We start from the raw sequence: 16,200 nt of genomic DNA, 5'->3' as shown, positions 1-16,200 counted from the left end.
TTCTGCAAAAAGTGGTCATAAAATGTGATCTGATCATCATCTAAGTCACAACACAAGCACAGTCTGCTTAAACTAATACCACAGAAATCAAGAGCATTATTAAACAGAATGTGGCAAAAGTAATTGGAGGAAGAGAGGAAAGGAAGTGAGGAAATGAGATATACAGGATGGAACAGGAGAGATGAAACAATCATATGAATCATATGACTACTGTGGGCAAGAAGAAACAGTAGAGCATGTTGTAAGAAGCAAGAGGAAGAAAGAAGGTAGATGGTTCAAAACCTCAGAAGAATAAAAGTACACTTTGATTTAATAGATATTCAGCAAAATAACAAATCTTTCAGTATCTCAGACTAAACAATATGTTTGACAGGATATGAGTTTATTTCATTTAATTATTTATTTATGTAAATAATATATGGGCTTGGATTTGATCCACACTCCATACCAGTTGGTGGCTGTAATGCACCAATTTGTTGTTTGCCAGCTATTAATATTCAAGAAGAAGAAGAAGCAGCAGAAGAAGAAGACACTTCCAGACTAAGAAGATATCTAGCAAGCTTTTGAACGTATAAATGCTCTTTTAGCTTTTTCCAAAGTCTGGCATTAAAGGTGATTTAAGTTGGATTTAAGTTGCCATGGTCAGTGTGATTACGTAGGTATGTGCGTACATGCTCCGGTCGTTTACAATAGCCAGAGGTAAGTTGCTGATGAGCCGCGCCCCGTCAATCAAAGTTTATAAAATATATTAATTGTAACTTGAATGTGACCATATATGAAAGATTTAATTGGACTTTAATATCTGTATCTGTGTCTCACAGAAGACAAACCACAAATGTGTACTATGATTCACAAATATTTCACTCTTCATAAATGTGTATTTGTACACATTTGAATATTCATATGATTTTACGCTAAAATCTAAAATCATATCCATAAAAATATAAATACCCTTTTACACATTTGTGGAATTCTGTCCAATGTGTACCACAGAGATTGGTAAAAAAATATATAAACAAATATCTCACAACCCAAAACATGTATTTTTACATTTGTGTTATGTAAAATCATATCTACAAAAACAGTGTAATAATCTTTATTTGTAGAGCACTTTTCAAAAACAAGTTACAAAGTGCTTTAACAAGTGTAAAGACAATACCCAAAAGACAATAATACAAAAACAATACAAGATAAAAGCATGAAAACATTGAAAAGACTAAAATACACGTTTAAGATAAATATAAAATTAGTAAAATACAATAAAATAAAAGGGATAAAATAAAGTCAAATAATATCGGGAAAGGCCCTCCTATAAAAGTATGTTTTATTAAGGGACTTAAAAGAGTTCACTGACTCAGCCGACCTGATTTCCTCAGGCAGGCTGTTCCAGAGCCTCGGGGCCCTGACAGCAAACGCTCTGTCCCCTTTAGCTTTCAGTCGAGACTCTGGAACAGAAAACAGACCTCTGCCTGAGGATCTCAAGGTACGTGCTGGTGTGTATGGGACTAAAAGTTCAGAAATATAACAAGGCCAGAGGCCATGAAGAGCTTTAAAAGTAATCGATAGAATTTTAAAGTCAATTTTAAAACACACTGGGAGCCAGTGTAATGAAGCTAAAATAGGAGTAATGTGGTCATATTTCTTTGTTCTGGTTAAAAGCCTGGCAGCTGAGTTCTGGACAGTCTGATTTTTGGGTTAAACAGGTGAAAAGGCTGTTGCAATAATCCAGGCGTGATGAGATGAAGGCGTGTAAAATGGTCTCGGTGTCCTTAAAAGTTAACATAGATCAAATTTTTGCTATATTTCTAAGTTGATAAAAACATGATTGAACAAGCTTTGTGGTGTGCTGCTCGAAATTTAAATTACTATCAAACCAAACACCAAGGTTCTTTGCCACAGGCTTAATGTGATTTACTAGGGAACCAGCAGATGGCAGTATTTGATTTGCCATCTGCTGGGACCCAGTGACCAGGATTTCTGTTTTGTCTGAGTTCAGTTGGAGGAAATTATTTGACATCCATTTTTTAACTTCACAAAGGCAGTTGTTAAGTGAACTCAGCATTCCAGGGTCTGTGGATCTGACGGGCAAGTATATTTGTGTGTCATCAGCATAAATATGAAAAGAAATGCCATGTTTATGGATAATATGTCCAAGGGGAAGCAGATACAAGGAAAACAAAATGGGTCCTAAGACCAACCGCTGAGGCACACCATATTTAACTGGACAGAACGAGGAGACATAGTTGTTTACAGACACGCAAAACTTCCTATTTGACTGGTAGGATGAAAACCATTCTAGGGCAGTACCAGAGATCCCCACCCAGTGCCTCAGTCTGTCTAACATGATGTTGTGAACAATGGTGTCAAAAGCAGCGCTAAGGTCCAGGAGTACCAGGACTGAGCACATGCCTTCATCAGCAGACATTAAAAGGTCATTGGTGACAGTCTCAGTGCTGTGGTACTTCCTGAAACCAGACTGAAACTTTTCAAATATTTTGTTATTTTCCAGTACAGTGAGCAGCTGTTTGGACACAATTCTTTCTAGAATATTTGCAATAAAAGGCAGTTTTGAAATTAGTCTAAAATTATGTAGGAGGGAGGGATCTAAACCAGGTTTCTTTAAAAGTGGGTTCGCGCAAGCCGTTTTAAAATAATCAGGGACACAACCAGTAGATAGGGAGCTGTTGAAAACAGAGATCAAATGGGGCCCAACAGAATCTATTACTTTCTGTAAAAACTTTGTAGGTATTACATCAAGTGGGCTGGAGGACACTCTCATTTGTGATACTGTTTTTAAAAGCTCAGACAAGTCGATGGGATGGTTAAAACTCTCAGGAACCTCTGAGTAAGAGGCCGCAGGGGTAATAGAGGCTCTGATTGACACCACCTTATTGGTAAAATAAGATAAAAACAATTCACAGTCATCATTACTTCCAGCTGAGGCACAAGGAGGGGCTGGGTTTACCAGCTGATCCACAGTCTTAAACAGAAACCTTGGATTGTGTTTATGTGTAGTAATGAGTTCAGAAAAATAGTGTGTTCTCGCATCCTTAACCATGTTATTGTAGTTAATTAATAAATCCTTCAGACTGAGGTAATTTTTTCCATCTGCGCTCTGCTTTCCTGCATTCCCTTTTTAGGCTGCGAATGCTGTCATTTATCCAGGGTTGCTTACTAGCTTTAGACGTAGGCCTAACCTTTAGAGGAGCAGTAATATTTAGTGACGACAAGCAGATATGATTGAAGTGATCGACCAGATTTTTGGTGTTGGAATCAGACAGGTGTTGGCTTTGGCTCTGAAAGAATGCGGCAAACTTTGAAACACTTTGTTCATTAAAGATGCGAGAACACACGGAGCTTGGTGAGGCAGCATGAGTAACAGGCGAATCGCAGCTAAAAACAATACATCTGTGGTCAGATATGGTCATGTCCACTAATTCCACAGAGGAAATGCTGACACCCAGGGTAAAAACCAAGTCCAGTGTATGACCACGGTTATGGGTTTGCCCTTTGACATGTTATTTGAAGTTAAAAGAAGTGGCCATATTTAAAAAGTCAGTTGCAAAAACATTGGTGGGGTCATCAACATGAATATTAAAATCGCCACAAAGAACAATTCTTTCATAATTTAAAACCAGAGTAGATAAAAATTCAGGAAGTTCTGATAAAAATCCTCCAGGTGGTTTTGGGGGGCGATAAATTATAACAAATATGATAGGTTGCAGCCCTCCAACTTTAAGAGTGAGAACTTCAAAGGAGTTAAATTCATCACAGCGTACTTGATGACATTTAAAATTTTCCCTATACACGCTCACTAGCCCACCACCACGACCACTGACCCTCGGTTGACTAAAACAATCATATTGAGGCGGACACAGTTCATCATTCATTTGCAACCAGGATTCAGTTAAAAACATAAAATCTAGATTTGCAGACAAGATAAAATCATTTAAGATAAAAGTCTTACTTGAAAGTGATCTCACATTGAAGAGAGCCACTTTAAATGTGTTTGTTCTGGGTGCTGGAGTTGGTGCAGTTGTCCTAATCCTTAAGAGATTACTAATATTTCTGTGTGGGATGTGCACATTTCAGTTTACTGGTCTATGCGTGATGATGACAGGAATAGAAGTCTGGGGAACAGCGCTGGGAGCAGACGGCTTTACATGCCAGCAGGTGGAGACAGTTGTTTGTAGCAGTGAGCCAGAGATCTGTTCAGTGAGCGGTGGTGTGTCCAGCTGTGCTGCATGAATGATTAGTCATTCACGTAAGTCATGTGTGGACCGCACCACATGCTGTATGTGCGCAGCTAACATTTCTGAGCCCCGTTTGTTTGGGTGAAGTCCGTCTGTCTTAAAAAGAGACATTCTTTGCCAGAAAATATTAAAATTATCCACATAACACACGGTGAACCCTGCAGGCGGACTGGAGCCAGTCGTGGAGGCCAAGGAGTCTACTGAAGCGGTCAGCACCGCGACCAACTGTGGGAATGGGACCAGAGAAAAAAAACTGACTTTCCACACTGCTTTAAAAAGTTAAAAAGACGGTTAAAATCTGATTTTGTCAGCTCAGACTGCTGAATACACAATTTAATCTGTACAAACATCTTTTTATTTACATACAAAGTGTTATTTACACATCTGTGGATCCATTTATACACGCAAAACAGTTTTAACACATTTACGGATCTCATTTTTCAGGTCACTTTACATTTGTGACTTCCTTTATAAGCATTTGTGGAGTTTTGTCCCGCCAAGATCTGTAAACAGAGATCTGTAGGTTCAAGAGCAGTTTCTGGCTACACCAGCACTGTCTGTGTGTGTGTGTGTGTGTGTGTGTCTGAGGCTAAGTGTCTGGCTCAGGGACACAATGGTAGGGAATTAAACCCAGGTCTCCCACACAAAAGGCATGTGTCTTATCCAATGCACCATCGCCACATAAAATACTACAAATGAGTTGGTCCAAGTATATTCGCAAAATTGGACAGTGGTGAGTCCAATCACGATGTAGACTTTCCCAGTATGATGTCTGGCTTTTTCTGAGTTCAGAATTATCAAGTTTACACTAACACTAACTGCAAGTTTAACTATGTAATTGCAAGAAAAGTAAGTTACTCTGAGCTAGCATCTGTCTTGTCAGTACGGGGATGTACTTTGTTATAAGTTATGACCATGAGAAATTAACTCTGAAGCTCTTGTGCTTTACGCTTTTGTCTCTTAACTTGTGGCTCAGGGCTGTAACGCTCCTGGTAGGAGGGAGCTCCTATTTCAACACTGTTATTGAACATGGCGGTTATGCACAGTGTCCTCATGGAGCCTTTTGTCACCCCCCTTCGGTGTGAATCAAGTGCTACAGTTCTCTCTGGTCAAAAGGCAGGTGCTGAACAGCTGTGACTACTCTTGTGGTAGTGCAGAAAGGAGGCTGAACAGTCCTGGAATGTTTTAATCCCCACTTCAGAGGGATGAGCATGGACGAATGTGTCATGCATCAGTGGCTGAGAAGGACACGGGGCATAATAGACAATAAACTACATATCTCCTGTGATGGGAAGTCAAGTAGCTATTACCTGTGTCTCTCTGTAGAGGTTGAGGAGCTGTCTTTATCCCAAAGAATTTGTGGTTGCTTGGAAATCTTTCCTATCTGCTGAGAGGACAGGGAGTTAGTTAACCTCTCATTAAGGGAGGAGTGTGAATCGGAGTAACTAGAATCACATTGGCTGAACAACTGTGGTGGGGCAAGGTGTTCTGATCTATGCCTCAACAATTCCTTTAAAGAAGATTAAAATCAGGTTAAAAACTATCTCACAAGACTCGCTCAATTTCCACATGCTGTTAGATCAGCCACAGAGCAGTTTTCTCACGCAGTGAAAAAAAAAAGCGAATAAACTCAACCCAGCTGATACGACCCTGTGAGTCTAGACAGTTGTAAGGGTTAAGATGTCGGTCTTAGAAATGTTCTTAAAATCACAACGTAGTCGCTTGGCTAGTAAGCACTTCTATACTAGATATTAACAATCTATCTTTATCAACAGGCTATGTACCACAGTACTTTAAATTAGCTGTAATTAAACCTCTTCTGAAAAAGCCCAAACTTGATCCAGATGTTTTAGCCAACTATAGACCTATATCTAACCTTCCATTTCTCTCTTAGATCCTGGAGAAAGTAGTTGCTAAACAGCTGTGTGACTTTCTACAGAGTAGAATAGTTTATTTGAGGATTTTCAGTCAGGATTTAGAGTTCATCATAGCACAGAGACAGCACTGGTGAAAATTACTAATGACCTCCTAACTGAATCAGACAAAGGACTTGTCTCTGTACTGGTTTTACTAGATCTTAGTGCTGCATTTCATACCATTGACCATGAGATCCTATTACAGAGACTGGAACATTTCATTTGCATTAAAGGAACCACTCTAAGTTGGTTTAAGTCCTATTTATCAGATCGATTTCAGTTTGTACATGTTAACGATGAGTCCTCCATGCATGCCAAAGTTAGTCATGGAGTTCCTCAAGGATCTGTCCTCGGACCAATCCTCTTCACTTTATATATGCTTCCCTTAGGCAATATTATCAGGAAACATTCCATAAGCTTTCATTGTTATGCAGATGATACTCAGTTATATCTATCGATCAAGCCAGATGAAACTCATGAGTTAGCTAAACTTCAAATGTGCCTTCAGGATGTTAAAACCTGGATGACCTGTAATTTTCTAATGTTAAACTCACATAAAACTGAAGTTATTGCTCTGGGGCCTAAGCACCTCCATGACGCATTATCTAAAGATATAGTTTCCCTGGATGGCATCGCCCTGGCCTCCAGCACCACTGTGAGGAATCTTGGAGTTATCTTTGATCAGGACATGTCTCACATTAAGCAAATTTCAAGGACCGCCTTTTTCCACCTACGTAATATTGCGAAAATCAGGAACATCCTGTCTAAAAATGATGCAGAAAAACTAGTTCATGCATTTGTTACTTCTAGGCTGGATTACTGCAATTCCTTATTATCAGGCTGCTCGAAAAAGTCCATTAAGACTCTTCAGCTGATCCAGAATGCTGCAGCACGTGTTCTAACAGGAACCAGGAAAAGAGATCACATTTCTCCTGTTTTAGCTTCTTTGCATTGGCTTCCAGTAAAATCCAGAATAGAATTTAAAATCATTCTTCTTACCTACAAAGCTCTTAATGGTCAGGCACCATCTTATCTTAAAAGCTCATAGTACCTTACTACCCCACCAGAGCACTGCGCTCCCAGAATGCAGGGTTACTTGTGGTTCCTAGAGTCTCCAAAAGTAGAATGGGAGCCAGAGCGTTCAACTATCAAACTCCTCTCCTGTGGAACCAGGTTCCAGTTTGGGTTCAGGAGGCAGACACCATCTCCACATTTAAGAGTAGGCTTAAGACTTTCCTCTTTGATAAAGCTTATAGTTAGGGCTGGCTCAGGTGAGTCCTGAACCATGCCTTAGTTATGCTGCTATAGGCCTAGACTGCCGGGGGATTTCCTATGATGCACTGAGCTCCTCTCTCCTCTACTTTCTCTCCCTCTGTATGCAACCTCATCCCATTATTGCATGTTACTAACACAACTTCTCCCCTTTCCGGTAGTCTTGTGCTTTCTCGTCCCTCTCCTCTCTCCTCCTATCACTTCCTGCAGGTGTTTCTGGCTCTGGAGCTGTGGAGTCTGGATCTGTGGCTGCGGGTCACCTGCTGCCCCCGTGTTCCTGCTCGACACCCTCTGCTGCAACGACTATTGTTACTAGTCCTATTGTTATTATAATCATTAACAATTAATCAAATATGTCTTTTGATTTGGAATTCTTAAAAGAAGTAATTATAGACTTAACCTTGGGTTCAGAAATTTCAGTCAGAGTGAAGACTGGCTGTAATACATCAATTGGTGAAGAGTGTTGTGGACCACTTATGGGACAGTCAATCTCACAGAATTGATTATTGAAGATAGTCACAACTTCAGCTAGTTCCTTATATAGGTTACCATTTTCTTTGATCTCCAGCTGCTTTGTTGCCTTATTATGTCCTTTCCCTGTTAGTTTATGCAGACAGTCCCAGACTTGTTTATGATTACCTTTAGCATCCCGTATGAGGTCAACAAAGAAATTTTTAGCTGCCCTAATTTCCTTTATTACTCTATTTCTCAAGGACACAAATATATGCCTATCAGTCAATGATTTGGACTTGAGAGCATTATCTCTCTCCTTCATTAATCTCCTTATGTCACTAGAGATCCAGGGGAGGGTATATTTACTATTCCATTTAGATTTGTTTTTCTTTAAAAATCGCTTTGTTATGTTTTGAATTGTGGACATGAGGACATTTGTGTCATTATCCACATCTACACCAGCTATGATTTGATCCCAGTTAATATTTTTGATTTCTCTGTCAAATTCATCAACATCACACTTGGGTATTCGTAACTGGCTAGATTTGGTGTTAGGTTTTAAATGAAAACGGGATTTAGTAAGCTTTCTAGCTATAAGAGTGAGGTTATGGTCAGACAGACCAGTGACCATGTTAAAGGATTTCGACACCCTTTCAGGTTTGTTGGTAAATATCAAGTCAATTTGAGTTTTTGAAGACGAGGTTATTCTAGTGGGCCCTTTAATTAGTTGTGTGAGATCAAATTTATTAGAGATCCGTTGCAGTGCTTTACTAGTGCCTTTGTCCTCCCAATTAACATTGAAGTCACCCATTACTAGTATTTCCTGACCTGACCTGCATACCTTTACAACAGTTTCTAATTTGTCAAAGAAACTAGCTTTTACAGATGGAGGTCTATACACTCCAATGAGAAAGAAGGACATTTGTGGTGAAAGACTAATATTAAGGCAAATATACTCAAGCTCATTCTCAACTGAGCATTGAACCTCTTTATATGTTCTTTGATGTATAACAGTAAACCCCCACCTTTGCCAACCTTTCTATCTTTCCTAAAAACATTATAGCCAGGAATATGTATGGCTGCGGATGGGGAGTTTTTATTCAACCAAGTTTCAGATAAGCATAGGAAGTCCAAGTTAGAGTCCACAAGAATAGGAGACCCCTCCGGCCACGTCGGAGGAGACGGAATCGTCCGCGCGGTGGATTTGGTGCCGTGCGACTTCCCCGGAGCTTTGCGAGGATGTACACAGTTTCAGCGATCGCGGCCCTCCCGCTTCCTCCATGCCAAACATCCCCCGCGAACCCACCCGAGCGGCGACTGCAGCCAGTACACTCCTCGAACCATCCGAGGAACAAGCACGGAACTTAGGTGGGTGATCCGGACTTTTTTGTACAACGTTAACAGCAGATCGTATCTGTAAACCAGATGACTGACTAGTCGTGTCAGGTTTTGATGATTTGGTTGCAAATTCAGTGTGGAACATTGGGCCAGGGCATTGATGAACGTCACCAGCTAAGAGCAGACAGAAAGTTATGAGAAGTCGCCCCCCTCTCTGATCCGTCTTGGTGAATTGTTTGTCTGAGCCCTGCATTCCCATGCCAGGGCGAATAAAGGTGGTAAACAATGCGAGGTGACCAAATCCAAACTGTTTTTGCGATGTATGACTATTTGTCAAAATTAGGTAGTCCTGTTCATACGGATGTTTAGCTCCCAAAAAGTTTGTTATGAGTGCGTAGAGCAGCCCCGCTGCCATCACTCCATGTCTGCACGCCATCTTTCTGCACGCAGTCTTAGTAACTAAAGACACCAAAAGAACTTCTTCACTTAAGAAGTTAAGTTACAACAACAGTTCAGCTAACGTTAGGTGGCTAACACCTGCCCAAGTTAGCCAAGTAATTCAAGTTTTGATTTTCTCAGATCATTCAGCATGTGTTCCTGTGGGGAGGTAGCAAGGGTAGTTTCTAATGTTTTTATTTTTTGTTCTAGTTCTAATTCACAAGACCTCTCATTCTTTTTTTGTGTGATGAATAGGAGATTATTTTACCTCTCATGACTGCTTTTGCTGCCTCCCAGAAGACATGGTGAGGTTCCTGGCAGGTCATTAGTTTCCATTTATTTTGCCCACTCTTTTTTGAAATAACTTCTTTAAGCAATGATGCATTAAATCTCCAACTTCTAGTTGGCCGTGTGACCCTTTCTTTAGTAAGAGTGATAGAAACCGGTGCATGATCACTGATAGTGATAGGGTGTTGGAAATGTCATAATTGAGCTGCTAATCAAAAAATAGTCGAGGCGAGAATATGAGTGGTGGTCAGGTGAAAAGAAGGTATATTCTCTAAGAGTGGGGTGGTGAGAATGCCAAGCATCGCAGAGACCAAAATTACTCATGTATTGTTTAAGGATGTCTGTTGATTTCCAAATACGGTGACCACCTGCCGTACTGAGCCTGTCAACTGCTGGATTACATACCATGTTGAAGTCCCCTCCTAATATAAGAGCTGTGTCTGAGTGAGCAGAGACTGAGTTGAAGAAAGCATGAAAAAAGGAGGGGTCGTCAACATTTGGGCCAGAGATGTTAACAATGCATAAAGGAGTATTTTGAATCGAAATGTTAACAATAATGAATCGACCCTCTGGATCAATAGTAGTGGTATTATGATTGAAGTGTGTTTTTCTATTTATCATAATGGTGACACCCCTTTGTTTTGAGTTATAACAGGCTGAGTACGAGTGAGGAAACTGTGGTGAGGTTAGTTTATCTGCTGTCTTGGGTAAATGAGTCTCCTGTAGTAGGACAATGTCTGCTTGCAGATTATTTAGATGGTTAAAAATCTCTTTTCCCTTGAACCAGCCCCGCGTACATTCCAAGAGGTGAGTTTAAGTGTGGTCATCATTCAACTAACGGATGTGGTGAAGGCTAGTGTGTGCAGTGTGCGTGTTGTATCATTGTGTGTGTTGTATGCGCCTGCGTGTGTGTGCTAGCGGTGTGCCCGACTGTTTGTGAATTAAACAATATAAAAATAGCTGATCGACGTGTAAACGGCAGAATACGAGCAACATTAACAAAAGAAAGAAACAGTGAAACAAAAACAGAGGAAAATACACAAAACATTATCGGACAGTCTAGTCAGATAACCACAGTATAGGCTGTTGAGACTTGCACTGTATTTTATAACTATTAACCTGCCATATGTCATGGAGTAATTAACTGAGAGGGGGAGAAAATTATCGCATAGTGATACAGTCCACCTGTTGCTGGATTTGGGTCTTAGTAGAGCCAAGGAGTGGTGTCTCGGTCGCGGTACAGCTGGCCATCAATGTAAAGTTTATCCACCGAGATGACAGCCCGTGATCCTTCTCCAATAAGCTTCTTTCTTATCGGGAACAGGACTCGGCGTCAGTCCAGGATCTCCCGGGGAAACTGGTCATTAACGCTGAAGTTGGTCCCTCTCAGCTTCCTGCCACGGCCTTTAACCAGTTCCTTCTGCTTGAAGTGTTCAAACTTCGCGACGATGGGCCTGGGCCTCTGGTTTTCCTGTCGCCGTCCTCCCAGGCGGTGCACCCGGTGGAAGCTGATGTTCTTCATGGTCTCGGCCGGGAGCTTAAGTTGATTTTGGATGAAGCTTTTAACGGTCTCCTCTGGGGCTTCATCCGCCTGCTGCAGGATACCCGAAATGACCAGACTATCCCGCATACTACGAGCCTGGAGGTCGATGATCGCTTCTCTAATGTTTTTATTGTCTGCCGAGAGCCGCGTCATTCCCTCCGTGAGGGATTTAACCGAACCTTTGAGGACCTTGTTTTCCGCTGCAAGCTCAACCACCTGTTTCTGGCTGAACTCCAGGGATTCCCGCAGAGCCTGAAACTCTTTGTGAAGTACTTCCACCAGAGATAATCGGGCATCAAAGCTAGACAATTTCTTGTCTATTGAATCCAGGATCTCTGTGAAATCTGCACCTTGCGAGGAGACTGTTCCAGGTGATGCTCCAGGTGAGTCTTCAGTGCGGTTTCTCTTTGATTTCCCCATGACCACTCGATGAAAACACTGGTCAATGTAAACTTCAAGGTCCTCCAAACACTCGTCCTCGAGGTCCTCCAGTGCGATTTGACTGCTCTTATTTGTTAATTGGCTTAAAATTGGCGGATTGTTTGTTTAATGAATTTTTTGTTTAGCTGCGCGCTGCCATGTTTGAATTGCACCAAGTCTCATGAGATTACACAAACGCTCACCGTGTCATCTCCGTTACCTTGCTAACCTCAAATCCTGGTTCGTAGTGTAAGCCCCGGGCTAGCCAAACATATTTGGACAAGACAACCAAAGCAAACAGTCAGAATATTAACCAAACTGTTTGCTGTAAATATCCAGCTCAATTTACAGACCCACTTCCTGCTCTAACTTCTAGTGTTATGTGCAATAAGAGATTATTAGCATAATTCAAGATGCTTCAATTTCAGTTTTACATACAAATAATGTGGTTTAGGTTATCTGCCGAAAACACACTAGTTTGTATCCAACCTGTCTTATCATCTGACTGTTTGTGTTTCTTGAACTGCTGGACTTCTTTTAAGTGATGTCTCCATATTCTCAGATTTTAGGAATTACTTAGGTGAGTACAATGTCTCATACTGTAACTAATAGAAATGATAGACAAAAGTATAAAGTTGTTTATAGGAAGATTATATCCTGTCTAAACATGAACATGGGCAGTTCTGATGGAAATAATGATAAATGACAGCCTTATCTTTCAGCCAAGTGTTTCAGCAACTTTAGTTACATCTTAACCATACATGAACCATGGGTTTTCAAGATGGGTGTACCTTGGACCAGTCTCCAGTCTTCCATTCGTAACACCTGGAGTGGTCCTTACAGGGCTCCTCTTGAGTGGGCTGAGAGACAGGATCACAAAGACCCTGAGGATTTGTACACCACACCGTCCGTCTATGAACACCTTGACCACAGTCTGATGAACACTGGAGGATGTGACAGAAAAATAAGAATAGATATAAATGAGTGGAAACAGAGTAGTGTAAATGAATGAGGGTTAAAGCAACATTAAGATTAGTTTTTTTGTGTGTGCAAGAAAGACAGCTCGGCATCTGTCCTGCATCTTTTCAGCTCTTTTAGCTCACGCCAGCGAGTAAAAGCCAGTCCCATATTTACTCTTGTCTGATCTCTTGCATGGTCACTCGCTCTTTTTCTCTTCCTCAGATGTCTTTTTCAATCTCTTCGATGCCTCTGCCACGATATCCATAATGAGAATGCGGCTTCTTCCAAAGAACTTACATTGTACTGAAGAGTCGTGTTGGCGCCATAAAGCATTAAACAACTGATGCGAAATATTGTTCATGCACAGGATTCCAATATTGCCAATAACTGGTGCAACAGCCCGGAGTGGCAATAACAGAGACGCCATTAAGCCTATTATAAGACTTTTTTATAAGTCTTATAAGAGATTTTAATATTAATACATAATGTTGTTTTTATTGAGTTATTCTACAGCAGTGGTCGGCAATAGGCCAGATATTATTGCTGGCGGGCCAGTTATGACGGTCAGATTGCTTTGATAGCAGAAAAAAATAAAATAAATAAATTGATAGCAGCTGGTGCTGAAATAGATCTCAGTCATGACAGCAACAGTTACTCACATAATCACTTCCTCTTAAGTGATTGTGCCTCTAAAATCAAAGCGCGAGAACGTTTTTTGCAGCAGTGCTTCATATTGAGTTTATTGAGAGCTTTTACTAAAGTTCGGAAGGACATTTGAAAGAGTCTCTGGCATACTTGACACACCTCTGAAAAGCTGCCACTAACCGTGTGATTGGATTCCCCTGAATTTCCTCAGGGAAATGAAAATTAGTGTCCATAGGTTTATGAATGCGGATCAAACGCCAGGATGCACACGCACTGCAGCACATGCTTTATTGCGAGCATGGGAAAAAGTGTCCTTATAGGCTAATCAATTTTTTTAACGAGGGAGAAAAAAAAGTTTGCTGGACTTTGGGATCGATCATACAACTCCTCCAATGGGAGTCCCACACTCCACCAACTGAGCTAAACATGCACATGAGTAGGCCTATCCAAGGGTTTGAAATAATTTGACAGAAATAATGTTCTGTTTACAAATGCAAACAAATCATGGTGTGATCTGTGATCACATCATCTGATGTTTCTTCCACACATTATTATTATATAGTGCATTATTAAATTATTGGATACCGGCTGTCTTCGCGGCCCTCTAAAGTCTGTTGATATGCACTCCAGACCAACACAAACATGAACCTGATGAAGGATGATCTCCATGATCTATGATATTCAGGTAGAAATATGGAAGGGTTTTACCCGCCAACCAATAATCAACAACATTTCCACCACATGGCTGTTCCACATGGCTGCATGCATTGTTCCGATTCTGTAACCCACCCTAACCCAATAGCCACACCTTGGCACAGGTCAACATATTTTTCAATTACTAGTTTTACTAGATTTAACTTTATTGTGACAAACATGGGCCATGTTGTATATAGTTGTATATGATTGAATATAAATATAATATAATAAAAAGATATTGCTTTTTGAGCTGAGATAAGTAAATGACACTGCATTCATAGCAAAGAACTACGACACCTAAAAGAATTTGGCAAGAAAATTACAGGAAAATGCATTTCCAAAAAGGAACATTTTTTTCAGGCTCTTCCAAATATTTTTAAATACCAAATTTGGTATCCGGATAACATTCAATATCCCAAATGCTGGTCAGTGATGTCAAATGAATTTTCAAAACTAAAATATTCAACCTCGTTTTTACCTTGACAATCATAAACATAAAGGCCCATAAAACATTTCTTCACTCTAAACATACTGTATGTACTTCTAGTAAATATGACCAAAACTGATCAGAGTCCCATTTTCCCAAAGCATCTGAAGGCTCACATGACCATAAAATCCATTTTACAAACATCCTTAAACTGAAGAGGAGTTTCCCAAAAGAATCATAATTTCAATCTCAATTATTGTATTGAAATGCATCTTATGGTCTATCCTGTTATACTGACCACTGATACTGTTTAGTGCTGTTGATGTAAAATGAGTGTGAAAAGTAAAATGAAAAGGGAATGCTTTTAAATCTGTAATTTATCTAATCCCATTGGATACATGTTGCAAAATATTAAAGAAGCTTTTAATGGTGACTATGTGACCTTCCTCTTAAGAGCTGCAGTATTCAATAATTACAGAGCATTGGTAGAAACACTGAGGAAACACTCTTCAATTCTATGATCAATCATTAACATTACACCCAGATCCAGCGGTGGTTTTCACATCAGCACAGTGTGTGTATGACGTACCTTGGACCACTCTGAAGCCTCCCACATGGTGAGGCAGAGGCGGCCCTCACAGCCCTGCAGAACAGGAGGTTTTCCTCCTTGACAGTAGAGGTCCCTGGTGTGGATGAGTGAGCCATTCTGTAGGTGGTATACACAAACCACCTCCCTCTGCTGAAGACCTTTACCACATGTGACAGAGCAGGATCCCCACTCTCCTGTCACCCACCTGTTAAAAACATCAAGTGTTTGCAGACAGTTCATAAACATACAGACCCAACTGCTTTAGGTCACTTTCAGTCAGGAGACAGTTCATCTTAACTTTACTGCTACACAGCCCCTGCCCCTCACTGGGAAGCTTACATCATCATTTCATAAAAGCTCTGTTATCCCCTGTAAACACCGAAACGCCAAGATGGCATTTGAAGATTTATACACTGTTTCAGAAAAGCTTAATTTTTAGGTGAGAAAATTATGTTTTATTCTGGACGGAGTTCTAAAAGTGGAGTGCGAACATACTTTTAATATAACTTACAGAGCACATTTTAAAACAAAGTAACAAAGCTTAATTAAAGCTGCAAGCAGCGATGAATGGACCCTTGCACCTTATTGCACATCTGGGTTCTGGACACCGCATAATGAAGTTAAATGTCACTTCCAGTGTACAGAACACCCACTAATTATAGGTTATCTTACAGCATATCAAGTGCAGATCATACCACAATTTCATGTAAATCACATGATGACTGTCACACAAGGCTTACTTCCTGCTTCCTGTCAACTAAGACCAACAGTCTTTAGAATATTTAGAAAACCAACTGCCAGTTCCACTCTGCCCAGACAGTAAGTGACCAGTCAGACTTTTGTTGCCTACTTTTTCCTATTTAAGTTACAAGTGCCTACCTAAAGGTATATAAACAGGTTAAAAAATGTTCATTAATTAAATCAAGTCATTTTGAGAACCTTTCAGTCACAAGGTAGGAACT

The 16,200-nt window shown here is 40.4% G+C and overlaps 1 protein-coding gene across 3 annotated transcripts in view; it reads right to left on the bottom strand.

Annotated features, from left to right (window-relative positions):
• The window catches only part of adamts17 (ADAM metallopeptidase with thrombospondin type 1 motif, 17), a 230,929-nt gene that overhangs the window by 15,420 nt on the left and 199,309 nt on the right, over positions 1-16,200 (bottom strand). For all 3 annotated transcript variants that reach the window (XM_038693288.1, XM_038693289.1, XM_038693290.1), the window contains 2 exons: positions 15,239-15,443; positions 12,713-12,865 (listed from right to left, as the gene is read on the bottom strand). In XM_038693288.1, the coding sequence (XP_038549216.1) occupies positions 12,713-12,865; positions 15,239-15,443 (358 nt within the window). The remainder of the gene's footprint in view (positions 1-12,712; positions 12,866-15,238; positions 15,444-16,200) is intronic.

The sequence above is a fragment of the Micropterus salmoides genome, unplaced genomic scaffold (assembly GCF_014851395.1).
Source record: "Micropterus salmoides isolate LMB-PRFRI ecotype aquatic unplaced genomic scaffold, ASM1485139v1 Ms_hic_scaffold_3, whole genome shotgun sequence".
Taxonomy (NCBI): domain Eukaryota; kingdom Metazoa; phylum Chordata; class Actinopteri; order Centrarchiformes; family Centrarchidae; genus Micropterus; species Micropterus salmoides.
This window is presented reverse-complemented; position numbering and strand designations above follow the sequence as displayed.